Below are 25,807 nucleotides of genomic sequence, written 5' to 3' on the forward strand. Positions count from 1 at the left end.
GAAAATAGAATGGCTGCCCAGGAGAATCAGATAGAGGGAGTGAAAAATGGGTTAGAGGGGTTAGAAAACAGTATGGAAGGCAAATTGAGGGACATGAGGGACCAAGCGGAAAGGGAAGTTAAACAAATGGAGCAGCAGATAGAGGGGGTCAGAATGGGGGTAGAAACCAAACTGGATGCTCACAGGGAGGAAATGGAGCAGATGAGGGTGGCATCTGGGCAGGAGATGCAAGTGATGGGAGAGGAGATCAGAAGAGGAGTGAGTGAGGAGGTCGGAGGAGTGCGCGAGGAGGTGAGGCACTGTAAGGAGCGCATGGAGAAAGAGGTGAGAAAGGGGACTGTAAAATTGCAAGGTGGTATAGAGGAGTTGACGCTGGGAGTAGAACAACTGACAGTGGGACAAAAGGAGTTGGGGGACCAGGTAAAGAAGAACACAGCGGTAATAGAGGGTTTAAAATCGACACAGAAGGAGATGAAAAAGGACGTAGGGGTAATTAAAAAAGAGTGTCAGACGGTACATGAGGACCTGACGAGGAAAATGGACAAGGTGGTAGAGGTAATGGAGGTTAAAGAGCGGGAGGTGCGGGAGCACATAGAAAAAAATAAAGTGGAGTTAGAGGAAGAACTTAAAGGGGCGCACGAAGAGATGAAGGAGATGAAGCAAAAATTAGAAGAAGTGGAAGAAGGGGTGAGCGAAATTAAAAAGCGACGGAGAGAGGATAAGAAAGAGATAAAAGAGGAGGTAAAAGAATTGGTCCAGAGTCTGTGTTCGGATCGTGATGATGTGCTCATTAACCGGATGAGGGATTCGCAGGTGATGGAGGAGAAGCGAAGAGAAAGAGGACCCGGTGTAAGTGGTGACCAATATGGTCGTGCGTATGATGCGCCAGGTGATTTAATAAGCTTGGGGGTCGAGATAGACCCGGATGTTCGTGAGAGGCCAAGAGTGAGGTGTATGGCTGGTCCGGAGGGTATGGAACGAGAGGTGCGAGGTGTGGGTGAGCAAGGTTGTGGTGGTGGTGGTATGGAATGGGTAGCGGGTTGCGGAGGTGTGACCCATGCATCGACACCAACAGGGGTAGTTGTTGGAGGGACCGGGGAGGCACGAGAGCCCCTTGGGGGTAGTGTACTGTGGGGGCCCGGCCGGTTCGGCCCCGCGCTGACCCCGCAAGGGGCGACGCACGGGGTCCGGCAGGCGGGCAACGACTCACATACGAGGTGGTCCCACAAGGTCCCACTCGCGCCGTATGACGGCAAGAGTGATCTACGCGCGTACCTGGCGCAGTTCGACTGTGTGTGTAAGGGCAACGGTTGGGGTGAGGACGAAGGTGGAGTACACCTGGTGGCCGCATTGCGCGGCGCGGCGGCGGAGGTGCTGACGGCATTACCAGCGGGTGCTCTCACCCTGCCAGCCCTCCGCGACGCCCTAATTAATCGATTCGGCATAGAACAGCAGAGCGAGCTTGTTAAAGCTCAGCTCGCGCTGCGAAAACGCAAGCCCCAGGAAGCCATCGGGGAACTTGCCCACGACATTCGCCGCGCAGTGGGGATCGCACATGCTAGCATGGCAGCGGATTCCCGGGAAAGCCTGGCGCTGGACCATTTTATCCAGGCCCTCCCGGATATTGAGCTCCGGCAACAGCTCGCCATGTGGCGCCCGCAGACTCTGAGCCAGGCGGCTGACGCTGCGGCCCGTTGGGAAGCAGCGAGGCCCCTGGCCCGAGGGGGCGAGCGTCTCGCAATGGCGGTCCGCCAGGTGGGACCCCCGATGGAGGGCGGACCCCTTAGGGGACCCGCCCCCGACGTGGGTCCTGACCTGGCGGGCATGGTCCGGAGGCTGGTGGACCAGCGCCTGGCGGGACCTGGACCATGGCAGGCGGCCACGGAGGTGGCCCGCGGTGGACCACGAGCGGGTAATCCAATTCGGACCTACAGGGGGGGGAATTTGGAATTCCGGAGGCAAGCACCTTATCAGGTGAGGTGCTATACCTGCAACCGCCTGGGTCACCTGGCGCGGCACTGTCGAAACGCGCGCCGGGATGATCCCCGGCAGTTGAGGTCCTCAACTCCGCCCAGGGGGGAGCGGGTTAGCCGACCCCAGACACCCCCCCGCCAGACCCCGGGAAACTAGAAGGTGTCGGGCACGTAGGGCGGTGTTCGGCAGCAGAGGATGGAGGAGAGCCCTCATTGACGCGACAGGTCATTTATTGTGGCCAAATTGGAACCGGTAGCCTGACAATTAGATGCAAAATTGCCGGCGTGGGGGTAGACGCCGTAGTGGACACAGGAGCTAGCGCCACGATCATCAGCCCTGTGGTCCTTGATTCGAGCGCAGGTGGCTGGGATAAGATCCAGCGCCTGCAAAATTATAGTTTGCAGCTTGCTACCGGGGTAACGGCCCCGATCATAGGGCGTGGTTCTGTGACCCTCAAGTTAGGGTCGGTAAGGAGGGAGATAGATGTTTGGGTGGCGGAGGTGTGCGACCCATGTTTAATAGGGTTGGACCTGTTGACTGCCAGCGGTTGTAAAATCGACTTGTGCCGGGGGATCCTGCAGGTGGGAGTAGAAGAGCTGCCGTTAGGGGGAGTGAGCACGGCCGAGAGAGCGGAGCTGGAGGCTTCCGAGGCCGTGACCATCCCCCCAAGGGCCGAGGCGATAGTGCCGGCCCGGTGGGCAGCTCGCCCAACATGGCAGGAGTCCTGCGGCCTGGTCGAACCGGTGGCAGCGCAGTCCATACCGGGTTTAATCGTGGGCCGCACCCTTGTAAAAACGGACGGACCGGTAGTGGCCGTCCGAGTAGTAAATGTGAGTACAGAACCACGCACTATAGTAAGGGGCACGAGGGTAGCTGGCTGCACCCCAGTTGAGGAAGTCGCGACAGTGAGGGGCGAGAACGTCCAGCCGAGCCGACCCCGGGGGGAGCCTTCAATAACAAGTAGGAATTGGCCCGATCCCATTTGCGAGATGGTAAATCGTAGTAGCGTAGAGTTGGGAGGTACCCAGAGGGAGGCCTTACACAAACTGGTTGGGTCCCATTTGGACCTCTTCTCCCTGTCCACCGAGGATATTGGACGTACGGGCCTGGTGAAACATCAGATCCACACCGGTGAGGCCCGGCCTATTCGTCAGGCCGCCCGACGGCTCCCTTGGAGCAAGAGGGCGGAAGCTGACGAGCAGGTTGCAAAAATGCTCGACGCAGGTGTGATCGAGCCCTCGGGAAGTCCTTGGATGTCACCTGTTGTGCTGGTCAAAAAGAAGGATGGGACCACGCGGTTCTGCGTGGACTATCGCCAGCTAAACAACGTGACACTCAAGGACTCATATCCCCTGCCAAGGATTGATGACACCCTCGATGCCGTTGCGGGCTCAAATTGGTTCACAACTTTGGACCTCAAGAGTGGGTATTGGCAGGTGGAGATGGATAGGGCAGGGAAGGAGAAAACGGCATTTTCCACAGGTAAGGGACTGTATCAGTTTACTGTGATGCCGTTTGGTTTGTGTAACGCCCCCGCCACCTTTGAGAGATTGATGGAGCATGTACTAGGCGGCATGCCATGGCAATCATGCCTGGTGTACCTGGATGACGTCCTGGTACATGCCCAAACGTTCCCCCAGGCACTAGCTAATTTGGACCAGGTGTTCGGGTGCCTCAGACAGGCAGGGTTGAAGCTGAACCCGAGTAAGTGCACTTTGTTTGCAAGAGAGGTGGCCTATCTAGGTCACGTGATTGGCCGCGAGGGGGTAAAAACAGACCCAGACAAAATTAAAGCGGTAGAGGAGTGGCCCGCACCACGTACCATCAAAGAGGTGCGGGGATTTTTGGGACTCTGCTCCTACTACCGGCGCTTTGTGGCGAAATTTGCGGAGTTGGCCCGTCCCCTCCACCGGCTTACGGAGAAGGGGACGCGATTTAATTGGACACGGGAGTGCCACGAGGCCTTCCAAAAATTGAAGGGGTGTCTAACATCCGCACCCCTTCTAGCTTACCCCACTAGTGACGGGACATTTACCCTGGACACGGATGCGAGCCAGGAAGGATTGGGCGCAGTTTTGTCTCAGACACAGGAGGGCGTGGAGAGAGTGATTGGTTATTATAGTCGGGCCTTAAGTAGGCCCGAGAGAAATTATTGCGTCACTCGCAAAGAGTTATTGGCTATGCTGGCTGCCATGAACCATTTCCACCCGTACTTGTACGGGCGGAAATTTTTGGTTAGAACTGACCATTCCTCCTTGCAATGGCTCCTTCGGTTCAAGGAACCGGAGGGCCAAATTGCAAGGTGGTTGGAAAAGTTGCAGCAGTACGATTTTGATGTGGCCCATAGGGCCGGGAAGGCCCATGGTAATGCGGACGCACTCTCTCGGCGTCCTTGTCTGGGGGAAAACTGTAAATTTTGTGCGAGACACGAGGAGAGGGAGCAATTGGGCGATTCCGCCCCGATTCTCGTCGTCCGGGCAACCCGGGTGAGAGGGCCAATTTTGCCACTAACCGCGGACGAGGAATTTGGAGAGTTGGCTTGGAGCACGGCCCAGCAGGAGGATCCTGTTCTGGGGCCGGTGTTCCAATGGGTCAAATTGGGGCAAAGACCAAAGGGGGAAGAGGTCACCCCCCTCGGGGCACAAACAAAGGCATATTGGGCTCAGTGGCAGACCCTGGAATTGAAAGGCAACATCTTGTATCGCAAGTGGGTGGAGGTTCCCTCTGATCGAACTTCCTGGCTGGTGATAGTCCCTGACAAATTCAAGAACGTCATATTGCAACAGGTGCATGGTACCCGCTCCGGCGGCCATTTGGGCAGGACAAAGACAATATCTCGGGTCCGCCGGAGGTTCTATTGGGTGAATATGGGGCGCGACATACAGGACTGGTGTCGGAGATGCGACGCCTGTTCTGCCAAAAAGGGACCAGCACGGAGGATGAGGGCCCCCCTTCAATTACATCAGGTGGGGGCCCCCCTTGAGCGGGTGGCTATGGATATTCTAGGACCGCTGCCCCGCACCCGCCAAGGTAATAAGTATATCCTCGTTGTGATGGACTACTTCACCAAGTGGCCGGAGGCCTACGCCCTCCCCAACCAAGAAGCAGGGGTGGTAGCGCAGGCCTTCGTGGAAGGATTTGTGTGCCGGCATGGGATTCCACAGGAGTTGCACACCGACCAGGGACGAAATTTTGAGAGCAAATTACTAAAAGATGTGTGCAGTCTCCTGTCAATTCGAAAAACCAGGACAACGCCTTTAAGACCTCAATCTGACGGGATGGTGGAAAGATTCAACCGAACTTTAATCCAACAACTGGCACTGTTCACCACCACCCGTCAGGATGACTGGGACGAACATCTCCCTTACTTGCTCATGGCCTACCGAACCAGCCAGCACGGGGCCACCGCATGCAGTCCAGCGTTGCTTATGTATGGGCGGGAGTTACGGGCTCCCGCCGACTTGCTATGCGGTCCCGTGCCAGACACAGTGGTTAACTCGCCGAGGGAGGGGTACGCACGTCACCTAGAGGAAGGCATGGAGCTAGTCCATGCCTTCGCCCGCCGCCAACTCCATCTGGCGGGGGAAAAGATGAAGCGCAGGTACGACGACCGGAGCCAGGGGAGTCAATACGCTCCGGGGACGAAGATTTGGTTCTTTAATCCCCGGAGGCGGAAGGGAAGGTGCCCAAAACTCACCTCCCCCTGGCAAGGCCCAGGAGTCGTCCTGTCGCAAATCTGTGACGTGGTCTTTAAGATCAAAATGGGGCCACGAGCCCTCCCTCGGATCGTCCACGCCGACCGGATAAGACCTTACACCGGCGAGCAGGCGCCCCCGTGGATTGCCTCGGCTTTAGATGCCGAGGCGGGACCCAGTACCTCTGAATAAGGGGGGGCTTATTAGTGCCAGAGGACTGGGGGATTGAGGAGCGATAGGCCCGGTGGGAGAGGGTGGCATCCCTGCCACCCTTCCCATGAGGTGGGGCAAATGCGCAATAGATTATGGGGTGTATGGCAGTGAAAACTAGCCCGGGTGGGTTAGGATATGGTGTGTAGGGATCTAGCGAAGATGACAGTAGGTAACGTTAAGGTTAGTTAGTGACTGATACCTGTAGTGGGGACGCAGGTAGATTAGTAGGGATGATAATGACGTGGGAGCGCAATAGTTTAAAGGGACGACTGGGAAGCGCAAGTTTCAGAGAGGGGTAGTTAGATGAGATGATGCTGGTTGAGAATTGAACAGGTGTGATTGCACAGGTGTGCAACTGGACAGGTGTGTGGAGCAGTGTATGAGTAGTGAGTGTGTGGATCAGCGCGAATGCGCTTGGGGAGAGAAGGGTGCAGGTGGCACCAGGTGTGAGAGCACAGGTGTGCAAGTACAGGTGTGTGGAGAGAGTTGGAGTAAGTGGTACGGAGTGGTGTGCATGGTGCGAAGGTGTGGATGGGGGAAGAGTGGACCCCTTTCACGAGTACCCGGGGCGGGTAGTGTAAGTGTTAGGTAGAGGGTACAGGTAAATTGTGGTTGGATATTGGCATTTGTGGTGCGGTTGCAGAATGGTATTGTGGATGGGTGCATTAGTGTTGTGGAAATGGCTGGGCGTGTAGCCTGTTAGTGTGTGTAGTTGGTTGGGCACTCCACCACTGTGAGGATGTCGGCCAGGTGAGGCCGCAGGTGGGCTCTGGGAGCCGGTAGTTGTGAGTGGGTGCCTGAGGATCCCGGGTGTGGATCGGGCAGCCCAGTGCCAGAGAGGGCACGGAGTGGGGAGAGAGCCAGAGGGCCTTCCCCAGGTAGTTAGGTTAGGGTGAGGAGCAGGTAAGCTCGGAGGCAACTGCAGTGGTGGAGGTGTGCAGGTGGGTAGACCCACTGGGAGAGGTACACGCCGCAGCCCAGAAATTGTGCGAGGGCACCGGGAGATGAATCGGGGGAGTGAGACCCCAAATTGAAGAGCACCACAGTTTGGCCAATGGGAATTGGTTTTTAGAACCCATAGTGTAAGAGGGCCAATGGTTTGGCCGGAGAGAGACCCCGGGTAGTGTAAAGTTGTTAAAGTCATTTTGGAGATAGTTAGGATTGATGAACCTGTCGCACCATACGCAGCCACTTGCCTGTGGTGATGATGATGACTCCACACCTGTGTTTTCTTTGTTTGTGTTGCAGAAATGAGAATTGCTGTTGGATTTGTGAGACGCATCACGACGTGGATGAGACATTGGGGTGATTCCATCTCTCCCTCCCTAGGAGGGACTGATGATGAATTGAAAATGGCAAATTTTGATGAGAGTTGAAAATGGCAAATTTGATTGGTTAGGAGGGAGAGAAGACGAATTTGGTATATGGGAGGAACGGGGAAGACAGTAGGGATGTTTGTGGATTTGTAAAGTAGATGTTTATGGGTAGTGTTGTGTTTTGTTGATACAGTAAGGGGTAAGGGAGGGGCCATGTAGGTTACCTGGTGGGGGGGGCGTACGGTAGGAACGTACCTGTCTCACCTGGTTCCCATGTGCCCCCAGTGTGCATCACCTTGCATTGCGTGCACTTTTGCGCCCTTACCACCTTGCTCACTTGTCTTGTTTTTGTCTCCCACCTCCGAGGATCTGGCTTTGGGGTAGAGAGAGAGGAGAGAGAGGTGCTGGCGACGCAGTTGTGGGCCTGCACTTTCGCTGCTTGCTGCCGGGATCGATACACCATATGGACCGCAATGTTTGTGGCCACCCACGATGGACCGCAGTTCGTTTGCGGCCAAGCACCACCCGGGGATGGACCTATGGGTCAACGTGGCACCTATGCCATACAGGTGAACCACTAATAGATAACACCACCAAGTGCACCACAAGAAGAGCAAGAGACACCTGCAGGGTTAGGGGTTGTTGAAGTTATTTTGATTTCGATGAACAATGGTGACTGCACCGATTGGCGGTGGGGTGGTGCTTTTGATGCTGGGACAGGGTGCTCTGCACGTTATTAAAGGCCGTCGGCCACAGAGCACTCGTGGGTTGGTGTATCGATGTTGGCAAGCGCTCTCTCTCTATGCATAACATCTGCATGTGTTCCTCCAAAGACAGGTCCTGGATCGTAGTGTAAATAGCAGCGTAGTCTTGTAAATAATGCTCCCTACCGGCTGTATGTTTAGTTTGCGAATTCTTTCCGGATTCGGTTATCCTGTGGGTGTGTTTCTGTGAGGAGAAGGGTGCAACGTCGCAGGGGGACATATTTACTCATTTGTGAATATCTGTAAAACTGTCGCACTCAGGGTAGAGTTAATAGTAGAGGGAACTACATTGCGTGCCACACTAAAGTAGGTAAAAATTTATCGGGTCGGGACGCCCCGAGGGTAGAGAAGGGTGCAATGTTGCGAATATGGAATTTGGCCTCCATATCCGCTTGTAAATATTCCCCTATTTTCTCCGATACTCCCCAACTCTCCCTTACCCCATTCCCTAGTCCCATTGTCTGTAAACAACACCCATTAGAGCCGATCTTCCCCTTCATCCCCCCATTAAATGTCGTGCCCAGGTCCCCCGCACCACACGTAGACAATTATAGGACATCTTGCTAGTTATTCTTAATCTATGTCAGTTAAGGACTTGTTTCCATTAATTATGACTCTTCGTTGCACCAGAATGTGATTATATGGCACCAGTAGGAGTTTAGGACCTTCCCATACCTCCCCGCATCTCTTCCCATCATCTCAAGCTCCAACAACAACCACAACAACAGCGGCTTTGCGTCCTCACTCCGGCTCGGTTGGCCGCCATTGAACATGTGCTCGACGGGGTTACCCAGAAGGGGGCTCCCTGTCGGCCCCTCGTCAAGGGCGGAGCCGGTAACCCCCGCACCCAATGAGAAGCCATGGGCCGATGCCATATGGGGCGGAGCTAACGAGCGAGGGCGTGACTCCCCGCCGGATATACGCGGCCCCGCGCCGGACGTGACGTGAGATGCGCCCCGAGCTTGGAAGGACAAGACGCCACCCTCCCGAGCGCTGAGCGACCTCCCCGGCATCTCCACCAAAGTCGCGACCCACGAGCGCTGAGCGACCTCCCCGCATCTGCTGGACACCACCGTACGTGATTCTGTCCCTGAGCCAGGTGCACCTGAGCCATCGACTGCCGCTTTCCTTGCCATCAAATCCCGTGTGAGTCAGCGTTGTCCCGTTTATCTGTGGTCTGTCTAGGGTTAATATAAGAGTGTGTCTAAGTGCCTGTCTTCCTATGCTGTCCCTCTTGTAGTTGTAATCTAACCTTTTTCCGTACGAATATACTTGAGAACTGAACCCCTGGTGTCGTATTGTGTGATTGTAATCCAGCCGGGTGTCTTCTCTTTCCTATTGAGCCAGCGTAGCGCGATTAGTCAACATTCGGGCACAATCGGGTAACTTGTACGGATACGGCGGCCATCCCGCTCGGCCCACCATACCATCAAAGTCGTATCTGTAACAATATATATATATACTGAAACGCAAAAGAAACTTACCACCTTTGAAACCTTTAAATATCAACAATAACACTGCGTGTAGTAAATGTGTGAACTTATTTGTGGACAATGGTGTCCTCACTGTCAGACAAAACGGTCACGGATGGTCACTTGAACCTTCAATGGTCACTTCATAGCACAGCTGTTGAACAGCCGTTTTGACTGTCGGTGATTAGCCAAGGGGTACGGGATGATTTTAATGAGCTGCACGCGATGTCTTGATATTGGCTTTAAAAAGGCCAGTGCAAAATGGGCATTTTGACCGAAAAATTTGACCATTTTGACCAACTTCAAAAAGACCGAAAACGCAAAAGAAACTTACCACCTTTGAAACCTTTAAATATCAACAATAACACTGCGTGTAGTAAATGTGTGAACTTATTTGTGGACAATGGTGTCCTCACTGTCAGACAAAACGGTCACGGATGGTCACTTGAACCTTCAATGGTCACTTCATAGCACAGCTGTTGAACAGCCGTTTTGACTGTCAGTGATTAGCCAAGGGGTATGGGATGATTTTAATGAGCTGCACATGATGTCTTGATATTGGCTTTAAAAAGGCCAGTGCAAAATGGGCATTTTGACCGAAAAATTTGACCATTTTGACCAACTTCAAAAAGACCGAAAACGCAAAAGAAACTTACCACTTGTTTGAAATGTAATAAAATTGTAACAGTTCAAAATAAAACAAACCAACAATTGCTAATTGAAACATTGGCATTTTATTGATGACATGTCAAGTTTTTGACCAAGATACACCATCTCATCAGTTTGTTCTACAGTACAGAACAGCACAGGGTGCAATGTCAGTCCCCTTTCAATAGCGTGTGTGGCCACCATTGTTTTTGACACAGGCAGTGCATCGTCGGCGTATACTGCCTACCAGTCTTTGGATGGATTGCTGCTGGATTCTGTCCCACTCAGTCCTCAATGTCTGAAGCAGCTCTGCCCGTGTCCTGGCCCTGCCAACTACGCGTCTCCCAGGCTCATCCCACAGGTGCTCCATGGGATTCAGGTCAGGGGAGAGTGCAGGCCACTGAATGGTGTTGATGTTCTCGCCTTGGAGAAATGCAGTGGTAAAGCGAGCAGCATGGGGACGAGCGTTGTCATGCTGAAAGTTTCTCAGTTCTGGGTGGTCTCAGGTCTCAGTTCTGGGTATTTAAAGGTTTCAAAGGTGGTAAGTTTCTTTTGCGTTTTCGGTCCTTTTGAAGTTGGTCAAAATGGTCAAATTTTTCGGTCAAAATGCCCATTTTGCACTGGCCTTTTAAAAGCCAATATCAAGACATCACGTGCAGCTCATTAAAATCATCCCGTACCCCTTGGCTAATCACTGACAGTCAAAACGGCTGTTCAACAGCTGTGCTATGAAGTGACCATTGAAGGTTCAAGTGACCATCCGTGACCGTTTTGTCTGACAGTGAGGACACTATTGTCCACAAATAAGTTCACACATTTACTACACGCAGTGTTATTGTTGATATTTAAAGGTTTCAAAGGTGGTAAGTTTCTTTTGCGTTTTCGGTCTTTTTGAAGTTGGTCAAAATGGTCAAATTTTTCAGTCAAAATGCCCATTTTGCACTGGCCTTTTTAAAGCCAATATCAAGACATCACGTGCAGCTCATTAAAATCATCCCGTACCCCTTGGCTAATCACTGACAGTCAGAACAGCTGTTCAACAGCTGTGCTATGAAGTGACCATTGAAGGTTCAAGTGACCATCCGTGACCGTTTTGTCTGACAGTGAGGACACTATTGTCCACAAATAAGTTCACACATTTACTACACGCAGTGTTATTGTTGATATTTAAAGGTTTCAAAGGTGGTAAGTTTCTTTTGCGTTTCAGTATATATATATATATATATATATATATATATATATATATATATATATATATATATATATATATATATATATATATGTATTTATACAGTCACGTGAAAAAGTAAATACACCCCATGTAAAGTTTTGACTTTTTCAACATACAGCTATTTGATCTTCATTTCAACAATATTGATAGATAAAGATAAATACAACAAATATCATGAAACATTTACATTTTGTAGTCCATTGTATAATTTAAATAAACATAAATGCTAATTTCACATGTGTAAAAAGTAAGTTCACCCTTGGCTCTAATAGGTGGTTTTTCCCCCTTTGGCAGAAACAACCTCAAGTACGCGTTTCTTATAACTGTCTACCAGTCTCTGACATCAACTGGGATAAATTTTTGCCCACTCCTCCATGCAGATGTTTTTCAGCTGTGCGATGTTTGAGAGGTTTCTTGCATGCACAGCTCGTTTCAAATCCCCCCACAACATCTCGATGGGATTTAGATCCGGGCTTTGACTTGGCCATTCCAGAACCCTCCATTTCTTTCTTTTCAGCCATTTCTTGGTGGATTTACTGATATATTTAGGGTCATTGTCATGTTGCAATGTCCACCTTCGGTTGAGCTTCAACTTTCCGACAGATGGTCTCACATTATCCTCAAGCACCCTCTGGTACAATGAAGAATTCATAGTGGATTCTATGATGGTGAGCTGCCCAGGCCCTGATGCAGCAAAGCTGCCCCAGACCATAATATTTCCACCACCATGCTTTACTTGTGGTCCGATGGTATCAGGTTCTTGTGGTCAAATGCTGTCTTTGGTTTTCGCCAAACATGTCTTCTGGTACTGTGGCCAAATCGCTCTACCTTTGACTCATTTGTCCAGAGCACATTGTTCCAGAAGTGCTGATCTTTGCCTAGGTGTTCATTGGCAAACTTTAGTCTTGCCCTGATGTTCTTTCTGGACAGCAAAGGTTTCCTCCTGGCACACCTCTCATGTAGATCAAATTTGTGCAGCCTCTTTCTAATGGTAGACTCGTGCACTTTGACATCGACAGTAGCAAGAGCTACCTTTAGGTCCCGTGATGACATTCTGGGGTTCTTAGAGACTTCTTTCAGCATCTTGCGGTCTGCTCTCGGGCTGAACTTGTTGGCAGTTGTTTGGAATCTTCTCCACTTGGAGATGATCTTCCGGACAGTCGAATGATTGATTTCAAATTGTTTGGAGATCTTTTTAAATCCCTTCCCAGACTCGTAGGCATCTATAACCTTCTTTCTGTAGGCCTCAGAGAGGAGCTCTTTTGATCTAGGCATGGTGACGCCGCACACTTCAACAATAAAGAGCAAACCAAACGAAATGTCTGAGGTTTAAATAAGACAGGTTCCTCCAAGATCCTCTCTAACGATGTTCTAATCATTTGCACCTGAGCTGGTGCACCTGATTCTAATTTTAGGTATTTGAAGTTGTGATAAATGTGGGGGTGTACTTACTTTTTCCACATGCGAAATTTGCATTTATGTTTATTTAAATTATACAATGGACTACAAAATGTAAATGTTTCATGATATTTGTTATATTATATCACCTTTACCTATCAATATTGTTGAAATGAAGATCAAATAGCTGTATGTTGAAATATGTTGAAAAAGTCAAAACTTTACATGGGGTGTACTTACTTTTTCACGTGACTGTATATACATATTACATATACTGTATATTGTATAAGGTGGTGAGTAATCTACATATTGCCATACTGGCAATAAATGCATCTCTCCTTACATTTCTCTTCCTCCCTTCTCCTCACAACCTCCCTTCATTTTTATCCCCACCCACTCACCTCCCCTCTCGTCTTCTACGACTCTCCATCAATTCAATTTTAAAACCAACCCACCCCTATGGAGCTTCCTTTTCATCATTTCATTTTCCCTCATTTAAACCACCCCTCCCACCACAAATTGTGATGTATAATACGAGGGTATAATAATAGATCTTGAAATGAAACAACTAAATGATGGATTTTGTGTTTGCATAGATCATATTAAAATTTGATACAGGCAGCCCCATGTCTATGATTCCTTGTACCCAGAGCATGTTACATGAGCCCGTTAAGCCGATGCAATAACTTAGCATAAGCAATTATTAACCTTCATTCTCATCCACTGCACACTTTTCTGCATGGTTTTGGAAGAAGCTTTTTGTGTTTTCAAACCAAAATGTAATTTTGTCTCCAAACTGAAGGTTACCTTAAAAAACACCATAATAACTGCAATAACAGCAACAACTCTTCCCTGCAGTGCTTCAGGCAGGTGGTGCACCCTCATCTGACACCACCCCCCATCCATACCCGTGATTCTACCCTCTCCCCTCCCCCACCCCGCCACTAACCCTATGTAACCAAGCCCTCTTACTTGTGGGTAATACTGTTTTACTCCTCCTCTTCCTCCTCCTCATCCCCCCCTCTCTCTCCCCTCATTTTCTGTCCATTCATTCCCTTGCTTATTGTGCCAACTGTGGCCCGACTGTCGATACATTTCCATTTTACCATCGCTCTTTCATGAGCCTCAATATTGTATTGAAAAATAAAAAGTTCAGGTAGGAAAGCTTTTTGGACTGAAAAATGAGTGAATTAATAAAGCGACATGGACACAATCATACAACACAAGCAAGATGGGAAAAATGTCATTTTTCTGAGCTGGAACATCATTCTAAGTTATATTAATGGACAACATTCAAGCATGAGCATGACAACCATGATGTTATCACAGTTGCATTGCCAAGATGATTACACTGGACAACTAAAAAAAAGTTCAACTGATACCGAGGTAAATGTAGGTGTCCTTGATTAATTCGAGCATGGTTATTCAAAATTTGAAGTCAGAATTGACTCAACACGTCAGGACTTTTAGTTACAGAAAAATGACATTTTTCACGCATTGTTTGTTAAAAATTAAAATCAAGCACATTGCACAATATAAACACCGTATAATGTAAAGTAACTGTTAACCATAAACTGAAGCACAATGAATAAACTATAAAGTATACATTAACTGTTTAGAAATGGTTTAAGCACTTGCTTTTATGCTCGCGACTAGCAGTGGTTTGCCTCTGAAGTGGTTTGTCCCCATCATGTTGGGGTTTAAACGCCCCTGGTCGTGCGTCTCCATTGTGCTGATATCTTGGTGGAACCTCTCACCGTGCTCATCGCTCACAGCACCGAGGTGGGCTGGGAAGAAGTCCAAATGTGAATGAAGAAAATGCAATTTCAGCGACAAATGGCAACCCATTTCTTCAAAGGACTTTACTCTGCGAAGTTCTTGAACCAAACCAAAGTTCGGAATCTTGAACCAACTCGGCAAAGTGGGCTGCTGTTGGGTTCCCTGGGAAATTGTGGACTACAAGTTTGAAAGTCTCCCAGGCATCCAGCTCCAGTGGGTTTAGCTTTGACTGGAAGACTGGATCGGACAAAGAATCCCAAATTTGTGGTCCAATAAATATTCCAGCCTTCAATTTGGCATCGGTTAAAATCGCTCCAATTTTCTTCTTTCAGGTAAAGAAATCCCGCACCTTCAACACCAAAGTAGTGCTTGAACGCGACCTCGAGACGATTGGTTATGTTTTTTTACGTTGTGTACGAGGCGTATACTTGCTACATAAGTAGCAAAAGCAGTCTGCACTGTTCAGATGCATTCCAGATGAAGCACAAAATGAAGGTGGTAACAAACACGTGGTAAACAGTTTAGCCCTCTTTAAAAAGCTCGTTTCTGCATCCACGATACAACAATCATATACACTTGATTATACTTCTTCTACAAGAGGATGATTATCAAGGGATAACAAAACGATTTGTCTGATGATAATTTGCCAAAATACGTATCGCAACTAAGTCGTTTGTTAAGACTCCAGTCTCCAGGTAAATGTGTAATCACCATTGGAAAATCGAGTCCTCTTAGGTCCCATACCGCAGCAAAGAGAATGAAAAAAAAAAGTTAAAACTACAACAGCACTCGGTGGAGTACATAGTCTCACCTCATGCGCACATTCTGAACAAACATACCACCGTTAAAACTGAACACGCGACGATTATGGCCCAATGCTGTTATGGCCCATATACCCAAGTCATCCATGCACCCCTATTATGTCACATACATTGCCATTATCCATAGCTTCATTTCGTTGTGATTTCAGAGAGGGAAGATGTCCATTTTTTTTCCCTTTAATCCAATATGGCTGCCATTCCATGTGACCTATGATGTCAGAGTTATCAACAGAATATTCTCCATGGGTGGAGTGCTCGCGTTTAAGGCAGTACTCCTATGTTTAAGGCAGTACCTCCTATGTTTAAACTTTTGCATCGATCGGACAAAACGCTGCAGAGAAAAAAATTAAAGCAAAAATATAGGGATGTAGGCACACACATATACACACACACACACACACACACACACACACACACACACACACACACACACACACACACACACACACACACACACACACACACGTTACAATATTTTCGCAACTAGAACAAACAAACAACTGAATGAATGAAGAAAATACAAAGAATGAGAACCCTTATGAGAAAGGCTTCACAATGGCAATGACATTTTGATGATCAAACGTTCATAGCTCGAATTACAGTTCGGTCAAGCCATTACTTCCAATGGCAGTATGGGTAACAGTCTCCCGAATTGGAAAGGGCAATATATACTGCTTCGACGGTGCAGCCTAATGTTCCTAGGGTCGAAAAGGAATTCAAATCATTATTAATGACAGCTCCAGCATGGCCGGAGACTGTCAGTAACCTCATTTTCCAATAGTACTTCCAAAGGTGATGGAGATTTCCATCAGGTATTTGATAAACAAACTGTCCCACAGCCCTCTACGAAAGCACCGTGTTTGGTGGCATTTCATCCTCTCGATCTTTTCATGCAATTTTGTACAAAGCCTTGTTCCGCGGCTTTCCAGATAAACAAAACAGGCAAAAAGTGATCAGGCAAGTGGTGTAGTCAAGCAGTGGGAGGTGAAAGAACTGGCGGAAGTCCAAAGACCACCGTCCGGCAAGTACCCACCGGCTGTCATCACAATGCCTGCCAGGACCTTCCGACGGGCGTGTGCAGATGTGAAGTTCTCGGTGAGTTCGCCGAACCTGTCCAGCACTAGACGTGACACAGCGTCTGCCAAGACCTGCCGAGAAAAGGGGACAGGGTTAAAGTCCTTGGCATCGCTTGACAAGCAACAGTAGCCTGTTTCTCCATGGCACTCCGCAGTATGATTTGACCCAGGACTGCGTGAACACGCCGGCTACCAACACCCTCGATGACCTCAATTTTCTCTCTCGATGACAGATTGACTCGCCGAGTCAGGGCAAAGCTTTGCTGGATATTTACACGACTGTGGATTAAGCAGAAGGAATCACATTCATAAGAATGGAATATGTGAATCACAGAAGGGAAAAGGACTGCAGGATGAGGAAAATCAAGTGAGATTGCTCATAGTAAATACAGTCATACTGACTAGTAGGCAAACGAGGCAAATCCCAAACTTAGAGTCCAAACCACTGACTGAGACCTTTTGGATTTGTTTTTAAGCTGATTCTGTACGTACGTACACACACACACACACACACCTTTGCTGGTCCATCTCCATCCTCATGTCTCCATGTCCCTCTCCCTGAACCTCATCTCCCACACAAGCAGTGAATCAATTTCATCACAAGCTAAATAATGAAAAAGTAAATGGAAAGGTGTGCACTCCAAGGCCAGTTATACATATTTGTTCCTCTCGGGCAATTTTATCAGCAAATGGAATAACAAAGTAAAATATGCAGAACAATGGCGCAACATGCGTGCTTTACGAGCCTCCACGTCGACATAATGACCTTATAGTAAATCCACGTTCTCATTTAAACACCAACTCAGAAAATTTCATTTTACTAGTGTTATATTTACGGCCTCGCAGCAAAAATGGGATTATGGAACGATACCGAAAGCAATTATTGTGTGAAGGTGGCCTTCGTGGTTTTAGGTACGACTGGCGGTGCCACCACCACACCTTCTCTTGTTTTAACCCGGCATCAGTTTCCACAAAACTACACCCCATTTCTGCCCCCATCGCAAAGACCCCATGACATGATGATTATTTTTACGACTAGGCCAGTAAAGGGCTACATGCTCTGTGATGTCAGCAGGAGATCCTGAGGCCGCACAAGTGGGCCGCAATAAATACCATTCCAAAGTACCAAACATGACCCCTCGTGCTCAAAGGTCAGAGGTCAATACTTCTTTATCATGAAAAGTTTTGAAAAAATAAATAACAGTTGTTGATGTGACCCCATAATGACTCATTGATTTTCAATAGCAGGTGCATCATTGCAGGTGCACCTTATTTATACTCCTCCACGAGAAGTAAATATGTAAATGAACACAAGGATAGTTCTGGGGCCCACACCCATTTTATATTCTCTTCAATTGGAAAATGTACATTTAGATGCCTGGCTCCTCCATGAAGAGATGTCATGAGACTGAAGTAATAAACATGCCTCCAATAAATAAATATTAAGGATAATCTCGCAAGCACAATGGGAAATCAACCGACTTTAAACTAGGCCGTCTCACCGGATATTTTACATTTTAACCAGGTGTGTCAGTAATACAATGTCAACAATTGTTAAGATCATGACCAGGTGGGTTGGTGCAACAATCGCACGTATTTGTCTGTCATATGCATATGAAACTAAATCTCAAAAGGCTGGAGAAGATCTCGCCTGGAAACGTCTCAGGAAGTATGGATTCAATTGTTTAGGAAGTCGAGGAAGTACACTCATTATTAAGTTTTTCAAATCGATGTGCATATCGAAACCCCTTTTGGAGAATAACCCCCCACTTCCTCCCAAACCCTTCCCCCAATATCGAAGAAGGTATTCAGCATGCAATTGGTATTATGCGTGGTATCTCTTGTCCATGGTATCATTGCCTGGTGCTTAGGGCAATCCTCTAGAAGTCTAGAGCAATTCCGTGGGAGATTCAATTTGACAAAAGTCTTGAGGACCTTCAATAATCCATGCTTTTGACCAAGATGGTGGAGTAAACTGAGAGAAACCAAACATTCAGGATTTCTCATACCAAATGACATATCTGGTCAGGACATCTTTTTTTCAGTGTCTCAGGCTTGGAGGAGCTTGTACCTATACATGACATGTAGGAGGCGTAAAATGAGAGTTATCTACATAATTTTTTCCAAGACGGAGGAAAGACAATGAACAGACAAACAGTTCGAGGGGATTTGAAGCTCGGATTCCAATCTTGAGATAAATGCTCTGATGATAATGAACATTAAACCAATCATATCAAACAATTTGTAAGGGGGGTGTGAAAGGAAGTTTTGACTTGTTCAGAAACTGAAGATCTCATTTATTCTTAGATCTTAGAACAAATAATATTATTTTGTGCACAACATCTATGGGCTGATACAAAACAAGGTGATGAAGCAAAAAGGGCATCAAACAAAGTGGGACAAACAGGTGGGAACAACAAACAGGAAAATAAGATCTAATGGAAGGAAATAAGGAGTAGGTTTGGAAAGGGACAGAGCGGAAGATGACATGACATGGTGGCCTACTGCTGACTTGAAGTCGTGGGTAGGATTGAATTGACTTTTACCGATTGAACCGATTCCTTTTGTAATACCTGTGTTAACATTTAGTTGTGAAAATACGTTGTTCTTATTTTTTTATTTTTTTTACACTTCCTGAAAAAGATTTTTTTTTTCATAATCACAGGAAAGACCAAATTCTGCATTGAAGTCGTCATGAGGAACCCAATTAAGCAAAGAGAAAAGATAGATTCATCAGGAGGAACCTGACGAGGATTTGGGTTTTAACTGCTACTTTAATTTGTAGAACAAACCAGCAGTGGGATGTTTCTTCCATAGCAAAAGACAGCACTTTGGGTATTGCTGACCATTAAATATGAGGCTACAGGATGAACCATGGGACAATGGACCAGTAGAAGAGTATGCAGGCTCTAATCCTTACCAAAAGGTTTATCTTGCATTTCAAATGGGAAAACGAGGATGAAGGGTGACTCTTCTTCCCCATTAGTGGCCTCGCTTAGGAAAACAACTTGATGCACTCTATTCTAAAAACAATGTCCCTCTTGATGGATGTGTGAGCCTGCATGTAAATCATGCATCTCAGGCAGGGTATTTAGCAATCATGTGAGCAGCACGAGTGACACATGGACTTGTGGGCAGGTGGTTGGTTCGCCTAGTGATTGAAGAACAGTGTGCCAGCCAGCATGGTATAAAATGGCTGACGGAAGTGGTGGAATGGCTTGGAAGTCGTGGTTCTCCCCTCTGAACTGCTTGGTTCTGATGTGCATCCATTCAATTATCATCTCGATGCAGTGCAAGTGGAGGAACCAAATCCTTTAGAGGGGATATGGAACCTGCTGGCCTGTGAATATGTTTTTCGAAGCTGAAGAGTCCTGGGTATATTCTGCAAAGAGGTAAGTCCTCTGTACCAGTATTCTGCTCAAAGTCCATGCACGGGTTTTGTGTGGTGTTGATCACCTTACCTCGGTCTGAGCATTCCACATTTACAACCACCGTCTCCTTAGCAGTTGCGAGCAAACCTAAAGCTTTGCATAAGGGTTAAAGCACACAGCTGTACAACCAAAAGCAGTTTGAACAGCTAAAAGGGATTGCACAAGGCATACAAACACACAAGGTGTCCTCGCAGATACTCCGAATCAAATGGCTACATGGTTTCTTACTTTGGAGCCATCAGGAACCGTGCTGGCCAAAGATGCCACAAGGCCAAAGGCATGTATGCAGTCCATGCCTTGAAAAATCCAAAATGGAGGACGTGCGCCATGTTTGCATATGTAATGAATAGAAGACTGCCAAGCAAACTATTTTCAAATAATCTCTGCAAAGTTCATGTGAAATAGCAGGAAAGAATTGTGTAGCTCGGTAAATGCGTGAGAAGCATATACCACAGAAAACAAGCGTACGGCTATTTGAAATCTGGCCCACGGTGGCTGTTAATAGTGAATTTCGGGACATTGGCCAGAAGTATAAACCCGAGAAGAACTCACTACCTTGTACGGTGGAAAACCATCAGCACGTGTGGAAGCCAGAGCCACACCTGCTCTCTTTCATTGCAGCCATGCGACGATTCGGCACAAACCGCACCAGAGATCCCTTGGTAATTTTGCCCTCACTTTGGGAAAACTCGGCAAATGCAGCTTGCTTGCGAAGGCATATTCTTGGACATGGCACGAGCTCAGCCACACTGCTGTACAAATAGCAATACTCTGAGCCAATAATCTCTTGGTCCTCAGAATAAACATTGTTTATGTACAACGTACCGAACCAAACGTGAGAAGAGCATGCCAAGTCGGTCCCGTTTCACAATGGGTGGAACTTAAAAAATGATGAGACAGTGCCCTACCTCGTTCCACTATGCATCACCTGCTCCCGAGGTGCCCGATGCATCAAGAAAACAATCATATCCTTACAATATTTCAAATCTTTTGGATTTGGACAGCCCAGACATCATTGGATGTAAGTGAAAGATAGCACCTGCACCTCTCTCCACCTTTCCTTCATCCTCCAACAAGACAAAAGGAAATCTTTCCATTACGTTGGGCGTTCTGATTAGCGTCTCATTTGAAGTACGAGCCCAGTAATGCCGCAACATAGTGGGAAAATTGGATGCACCATTGCACCATGTTAATTTATCCATGTGACCTTATTTCCTTCTCAAACTGCACCAACCCGCTGCAGAAAACCTCAATGAGACCCAAACACTGCAGTAAAGACAGGTCCCCGAGATGCGTCCACCACAGCGACACGTCTAAAATTTAAAGGCCCCGACAAATCAATAGGCCGGCCACTCTGTGACCGTATCTTTCCACCGATGGCTACAGTAATTCATTAAAGCTGTGTGTATATACTTAGAGGTCAGCCATGTCACATCACTCTGGTAGTTCTTTGCAAGCAAGAATGGCCAAAAATTTCAGGCATATCAGCAGGACTGTTTGCTTTAGAAACCCCCTCATTCCAAAAAATGGAGTAAAACCGGCCAAGATGTTACAACACTTGGGTCGTGCCAACATAATACTATTGCTACTCCAGGGTTTTCATTGGTAAACTTGATTTTCAATTTCACAACCTTTTAAATACACTTCACATCAAAACCTGCAGGATATCTCGGTGGTGGCACACTAACCACAGTGTTGTCCAGATGCGAGCTTCATTCCCCAGTGCATCCCGTTTGACAATCAACAGTCATCGTAGAGCTGCACAGGCAGGGCTCCTTCCCAGGGAATGTTCAATCCATCTGAAGGCTATCTTTGCTCAAACTAGATGGTGAGTGTTCACCTTTTCAGGAGGAAATTCTTGTCCAAATCCAAAGTTTCTGCCTCTTATTCTGCTGCATCACTGACTGGTACCTGGTCGACACAATCTCCGCATTTCATCAGAGTGTAGCGAGGACGGTCTTGTGGCTCGATTGGTAGCATCACTCAAATCCCATCACACTGAGCACCAGTGAAGAAATGCTTGGATTATCCTCGTTTTGTGGGCTAAACGCTTGGATTGGCCCGTTAGTGTTCCTGTCTGAATCCCAAGCTCAGGTTGCTGGGATGTCTTTGAACTGCGGGTGATATATGTTCAAGCTCCTCCACGAGCCTTAGATCAATGTAAAGTAAAGAAAACTAGAACGACACTCTTCGACATCACGACATCGACCGATATGCCTCCGTCCACATTATTACATCATTATAATACTTGTACCAAGTTTGATTCAATCCATTCAGCTGTTCTCAAGTTATCACATTTTTACCTGACATGACTTCTAACCTTTGACCTCTTGACCCCAAAATTAAATCAGTTCATGTTGACATCATTATGCATACCTGTTCCAAGTTTAAATTGAAATCCCTTCAGCTGTTCACCAGTTATCACATTTTTACCTGACATGACCTCTGACCTTTGGCCTTTGAAGTCAGGACCCCAAAATCTAATCAGTTAATCTCGACATCATTATACATACCTGTACCTAGTCTGAATTAGATGACTTCAGCCGTTCTCAAGTTACAGACCTATTAGACTTTGATCTTTGACCCCAAATCGAATCAGTTATTCTTTACATCATTATACATACCTGTACCAAGATTGATTAAGATCACTTCAGCTGTTCTCAAGTTGTAGACCTATTACAGACTTTGATCTTTGACCCAAAATCGAATCAGTTAATCTTTACATCATTATACATACCTGTACCGAATTTGAATTAGATCACTTCAGCCGTTCTCAAGTTACAGACCTATTAGACTTTGACCTTTGACCTCTTGTCCCCAAATTCGAATCAGTTAATCTTTACATCATTATACATACCTGTACCAAGATTGAATAAGATCACTTCAGCCGTTCTCAAGTTATAGACCTATTTCAGACTTTGACCTTTGAACTTTGACATCTTGACCCCAAAATCTAACCAGTTCATGTTTGCATCTTAATGCATACTTGTACCAAATTTGGTCAGAATCCCATCACTGGTTCACAAGCTATCGTGGTAACAGATTTTTTTTTTTTACCTAACATGACCTCTGACCTTTGGCCTTTGACCTCGTGACCCCAAAATGTAATCTGTTCATCTTTACGTCATTATACATGCCTGCACCAAGTTTGACTAAGATCCCTTCAGCCGTTCTCAAGTTATCGCGGTAACGAAAACCTATCACGGACGGATGGACAGACAACCTGAAAACATAATGCCTCCGGCGACGAAGTCGAAGTCGCCGGAGGCATAAAAACAAAAACAAAAAACAATACAACGAACAACATAAGAAGGGCATGATGAACATATATTTGATCCTTTTGTGCAGCCGGTCTCAACCAAATCAATCAGGTAATGACACGCCAATGAATGACGCATCAGGGAACGAAACCAGCAAGAAACACACAATGAATCGACATTAAAAGGAATGAGAGACGAAAAAGAAAAGAAGAGACTCCAGGGAAAGACAATCGAGGTAATGAAAATGCAAAACGACACACGAGGAGAGGAGCCGAAAATGGGAACGGCAAGCCAATGAAGGACACACCATGGAATGGTATTAAAGGGAACGACTCAAAGAGTCGATAATATATTAAATAAAGAGGACGTGAGGGAGTGACATGACAGCGTCTCCCACATGTTTTGCACATTCATGTGGGATATGGAAATGGCTCCTTTCCTAAGGCCCCCCTCTGGACGCCATCGACGTCTTGGACACAAACAGAGCTTTAAAGCGTCACTTTTGAAAGTAGTTCCAGTTAATTGTCTCTAATAACATACACGACGACAACTGGGTCACGGGTGTCGGGGAGATGCAGCTTCAGCAACGGGATCAATTATTAATTACTTACTCAGTCTAATTCGGGGTTTTGGTCCCAGCTTCATTTTCGGAATCAATAAGCGTGGGATAAGCTGGTCGCGTTGCCCCCTCCGCTCCCCCCTTGCTTTCTGTGCTGCTCCGAGGCTCAAATAGAAACGTCTTGGAGCAGCTCTAATGAAAGTGCTTATTATATGGGACCGTGGGGGTAATGTCGTCCCTTCAGAGAGAAAGCCCAATGAAGGGAACGTTGCTCCGATGTCCTCTTTGCTGAAGCAGGGAAACGACGAGACTCGACGCGGCAATACCTGTGCTCAATCCGGACATGTTGCGTGGGGGGGAAATCTGTACCTTTGATGAGAAGGTGACAACAGCGCGACGGATCCAATTTATTAGGCAGAGATAATTTTCTGCAAGGCATTCCACAAACTGGGCGTCGGTGGTGATGTGGGATGAAATCTGCTCTGTTGCGCCATGAGCGACGGTAGAAATAGCTGCTGGGAATTCTGGGATGGCACGAAGAGGCGACGACGTGACACGTGCAGGTGAAGGTCAACGTGTACTTGAGGTCGACGTGTCCGATTTGGCGGTTATCCTGCACCTGTCCCAAATTGCATTGAAAGTTGGATTCCAGCTGCGATTGGAGCCCAAGAGCAGAACGCAAAGACGGGAATTGGTCTGGAACGAATTTAAATTTGAAAAGGTGAGGGGCAGGCAAGTGCCGAGAGGTACCTGGTTAGATTAACGCTCCGACCTCTGGGGAATCGAGGAGAGTGAAGCATGGTCTTGTTTAAGCTAATTGAAAGGTGAACTCCATCTTAAGCAAGCCATAATGGGATTTGCAACATGTATTGTGATGGAGGTCGGATTGCAGAGAAAATGGAGGGAACGAATGAAAAAGGTTTAATTAATTAATCGTTTGTTCTCGTTCCGGAAGAGACGAAGCCAGTGTCTCGGAACTCCGGCGAATGACGGCATGCAAAGTCACCTGGCTTTATGATGACATTATTATGAGATTGTGCATTGTTTTCATCGACAACACAAAATAATTAATACAACGTCAATATCTCAAATTGAGTAAGCAGGTAATCAATATATATATATATTTAAACCAGGAACAACCATCAAAATACAAATGCTTCTGCCCAGAAAATGAGCACTAAAAAGGTGCAGGAGAAACAAACAGAATGGAGCACAGTGAGATGGCAAAAGTGAACAATGCTCACCTGAGGCAGGTGAAGTTGGAGACCCTCACTGGGCACCGGCTGGCGAGATGGTGTACGGTCCAGTTCCATCGCAAACAAGCTCTGCAGGGCAGCTTGGGCGGCTCTTGCCTTTGCCAGCCTCTTATTACGTCCGGAACCACGGAATGTCATGCCGTCGATCACAACCGACATCACAAAGTTCTTGGCGTGGCTTTCACCTGACTCGGACACAAACTCATAGATTAGACTTGGTCTTAACTCGTTTAAGATCATGACCGGATTCTTTCCACAGGGTGCCAGGCTCGGCAGGCGAGCTGTAAGAGGCAACGTTGAGGATGTTGGTGGGGTGAGGACAGAGGAAGGTTCAGAGCAGACGATGGAATCCGAAACGGAATTGGCTGGGCCTGCAGAAACTTTGGGCACCGAAGCAGGGCCGCAGGGCTCAAACCCGTTGAAGAGCGTGTCTGGGAAATCATCCCGGTCGGATGTGAAGTCCTCGTGTGGTGGGTGGCGAATACGCTGTGCGGACATTGTGCCAAAAGCAACGCGTGCTTCGGCCTCGTTTGGGAACTGCACGAAGGAGCGCAGGGCCCGCTCTGCTGCGTGCTGCTTAGCCTTCTTTTTGGTGGCACCCTCTCCCTCAAATGTTTGCCCATTGACCTGTACAGCCATTACAAACAGCGGAGCATGTACAGGGCCACGTTGTGACACCACTGAAAACTGCAGGCCTGGACGCATCTCATTCAGTTGCATGAGCGCATTCTTGGGTGCCACAGGGCCGGACATGCGCCGAATCTTGCGTTCACGTCCCACTCCTATTCCACCTCCATTTCTGTGGTGGTGGTGGTAGCCGTTGTGGCGGGCGTCCGGCGCCGGGCGCTTGCGCGTGCCGTTGGCGAGCGCTTTGACCCCGGCGGCGGAGGCCTTATCTGGGCGGCGGACTTCCA

At 47.6% G+C, this 25,807-nt stretch overlaps 1 protein-coding gene across 4 annotated transcripts in view; it reads right to left on the bottom strand.

Moving 5' to 3' along the window:
- Window positions 1-25,807, bottom strand: part of ADARB2 (adenosine deaminase RNA specific B2 (inactive)) — a 351,510-nt gene that overhangs the window by 145,097 nt on the left and 180,606 nt on the right. For all 4 annotated transcript variants that reach the window (XM_078782004.1, XM_078782005.1, XM_078782003.1 and 1 more), the window contains 2 exons: window positions 24,882-25,807; window positions 16,345-16,459 (listed from right to left, as the gene is read on the bottom strand). The exon at window positions 24,882-25,807 is cut by the window's right edge. In XM_078782004.1, coding sequence (XP_078638130.1) covers window positions 16,345-16,459; window positions 24,882-25,807 — 1,041 coding nt within the window. The remainder of the gene's footprint in view (window positions 1-16,344; window positions 16,460-24,881) is intronic.

The sequence above is a fragment of the Myxine glutinosa genome, chromosome 7 (genome assembly GCF_964187855.1).
Source record: "Myxine glutinosa chromosome 7, kmMyxGlut1.1, whole genome shotgun sequence".
Lineage (NCBI taxonomy): Eukaryota > Metazoa > Chordata > Myxini > Myxiniformes > Myxinidae > Myxine > Myxine glutinosa.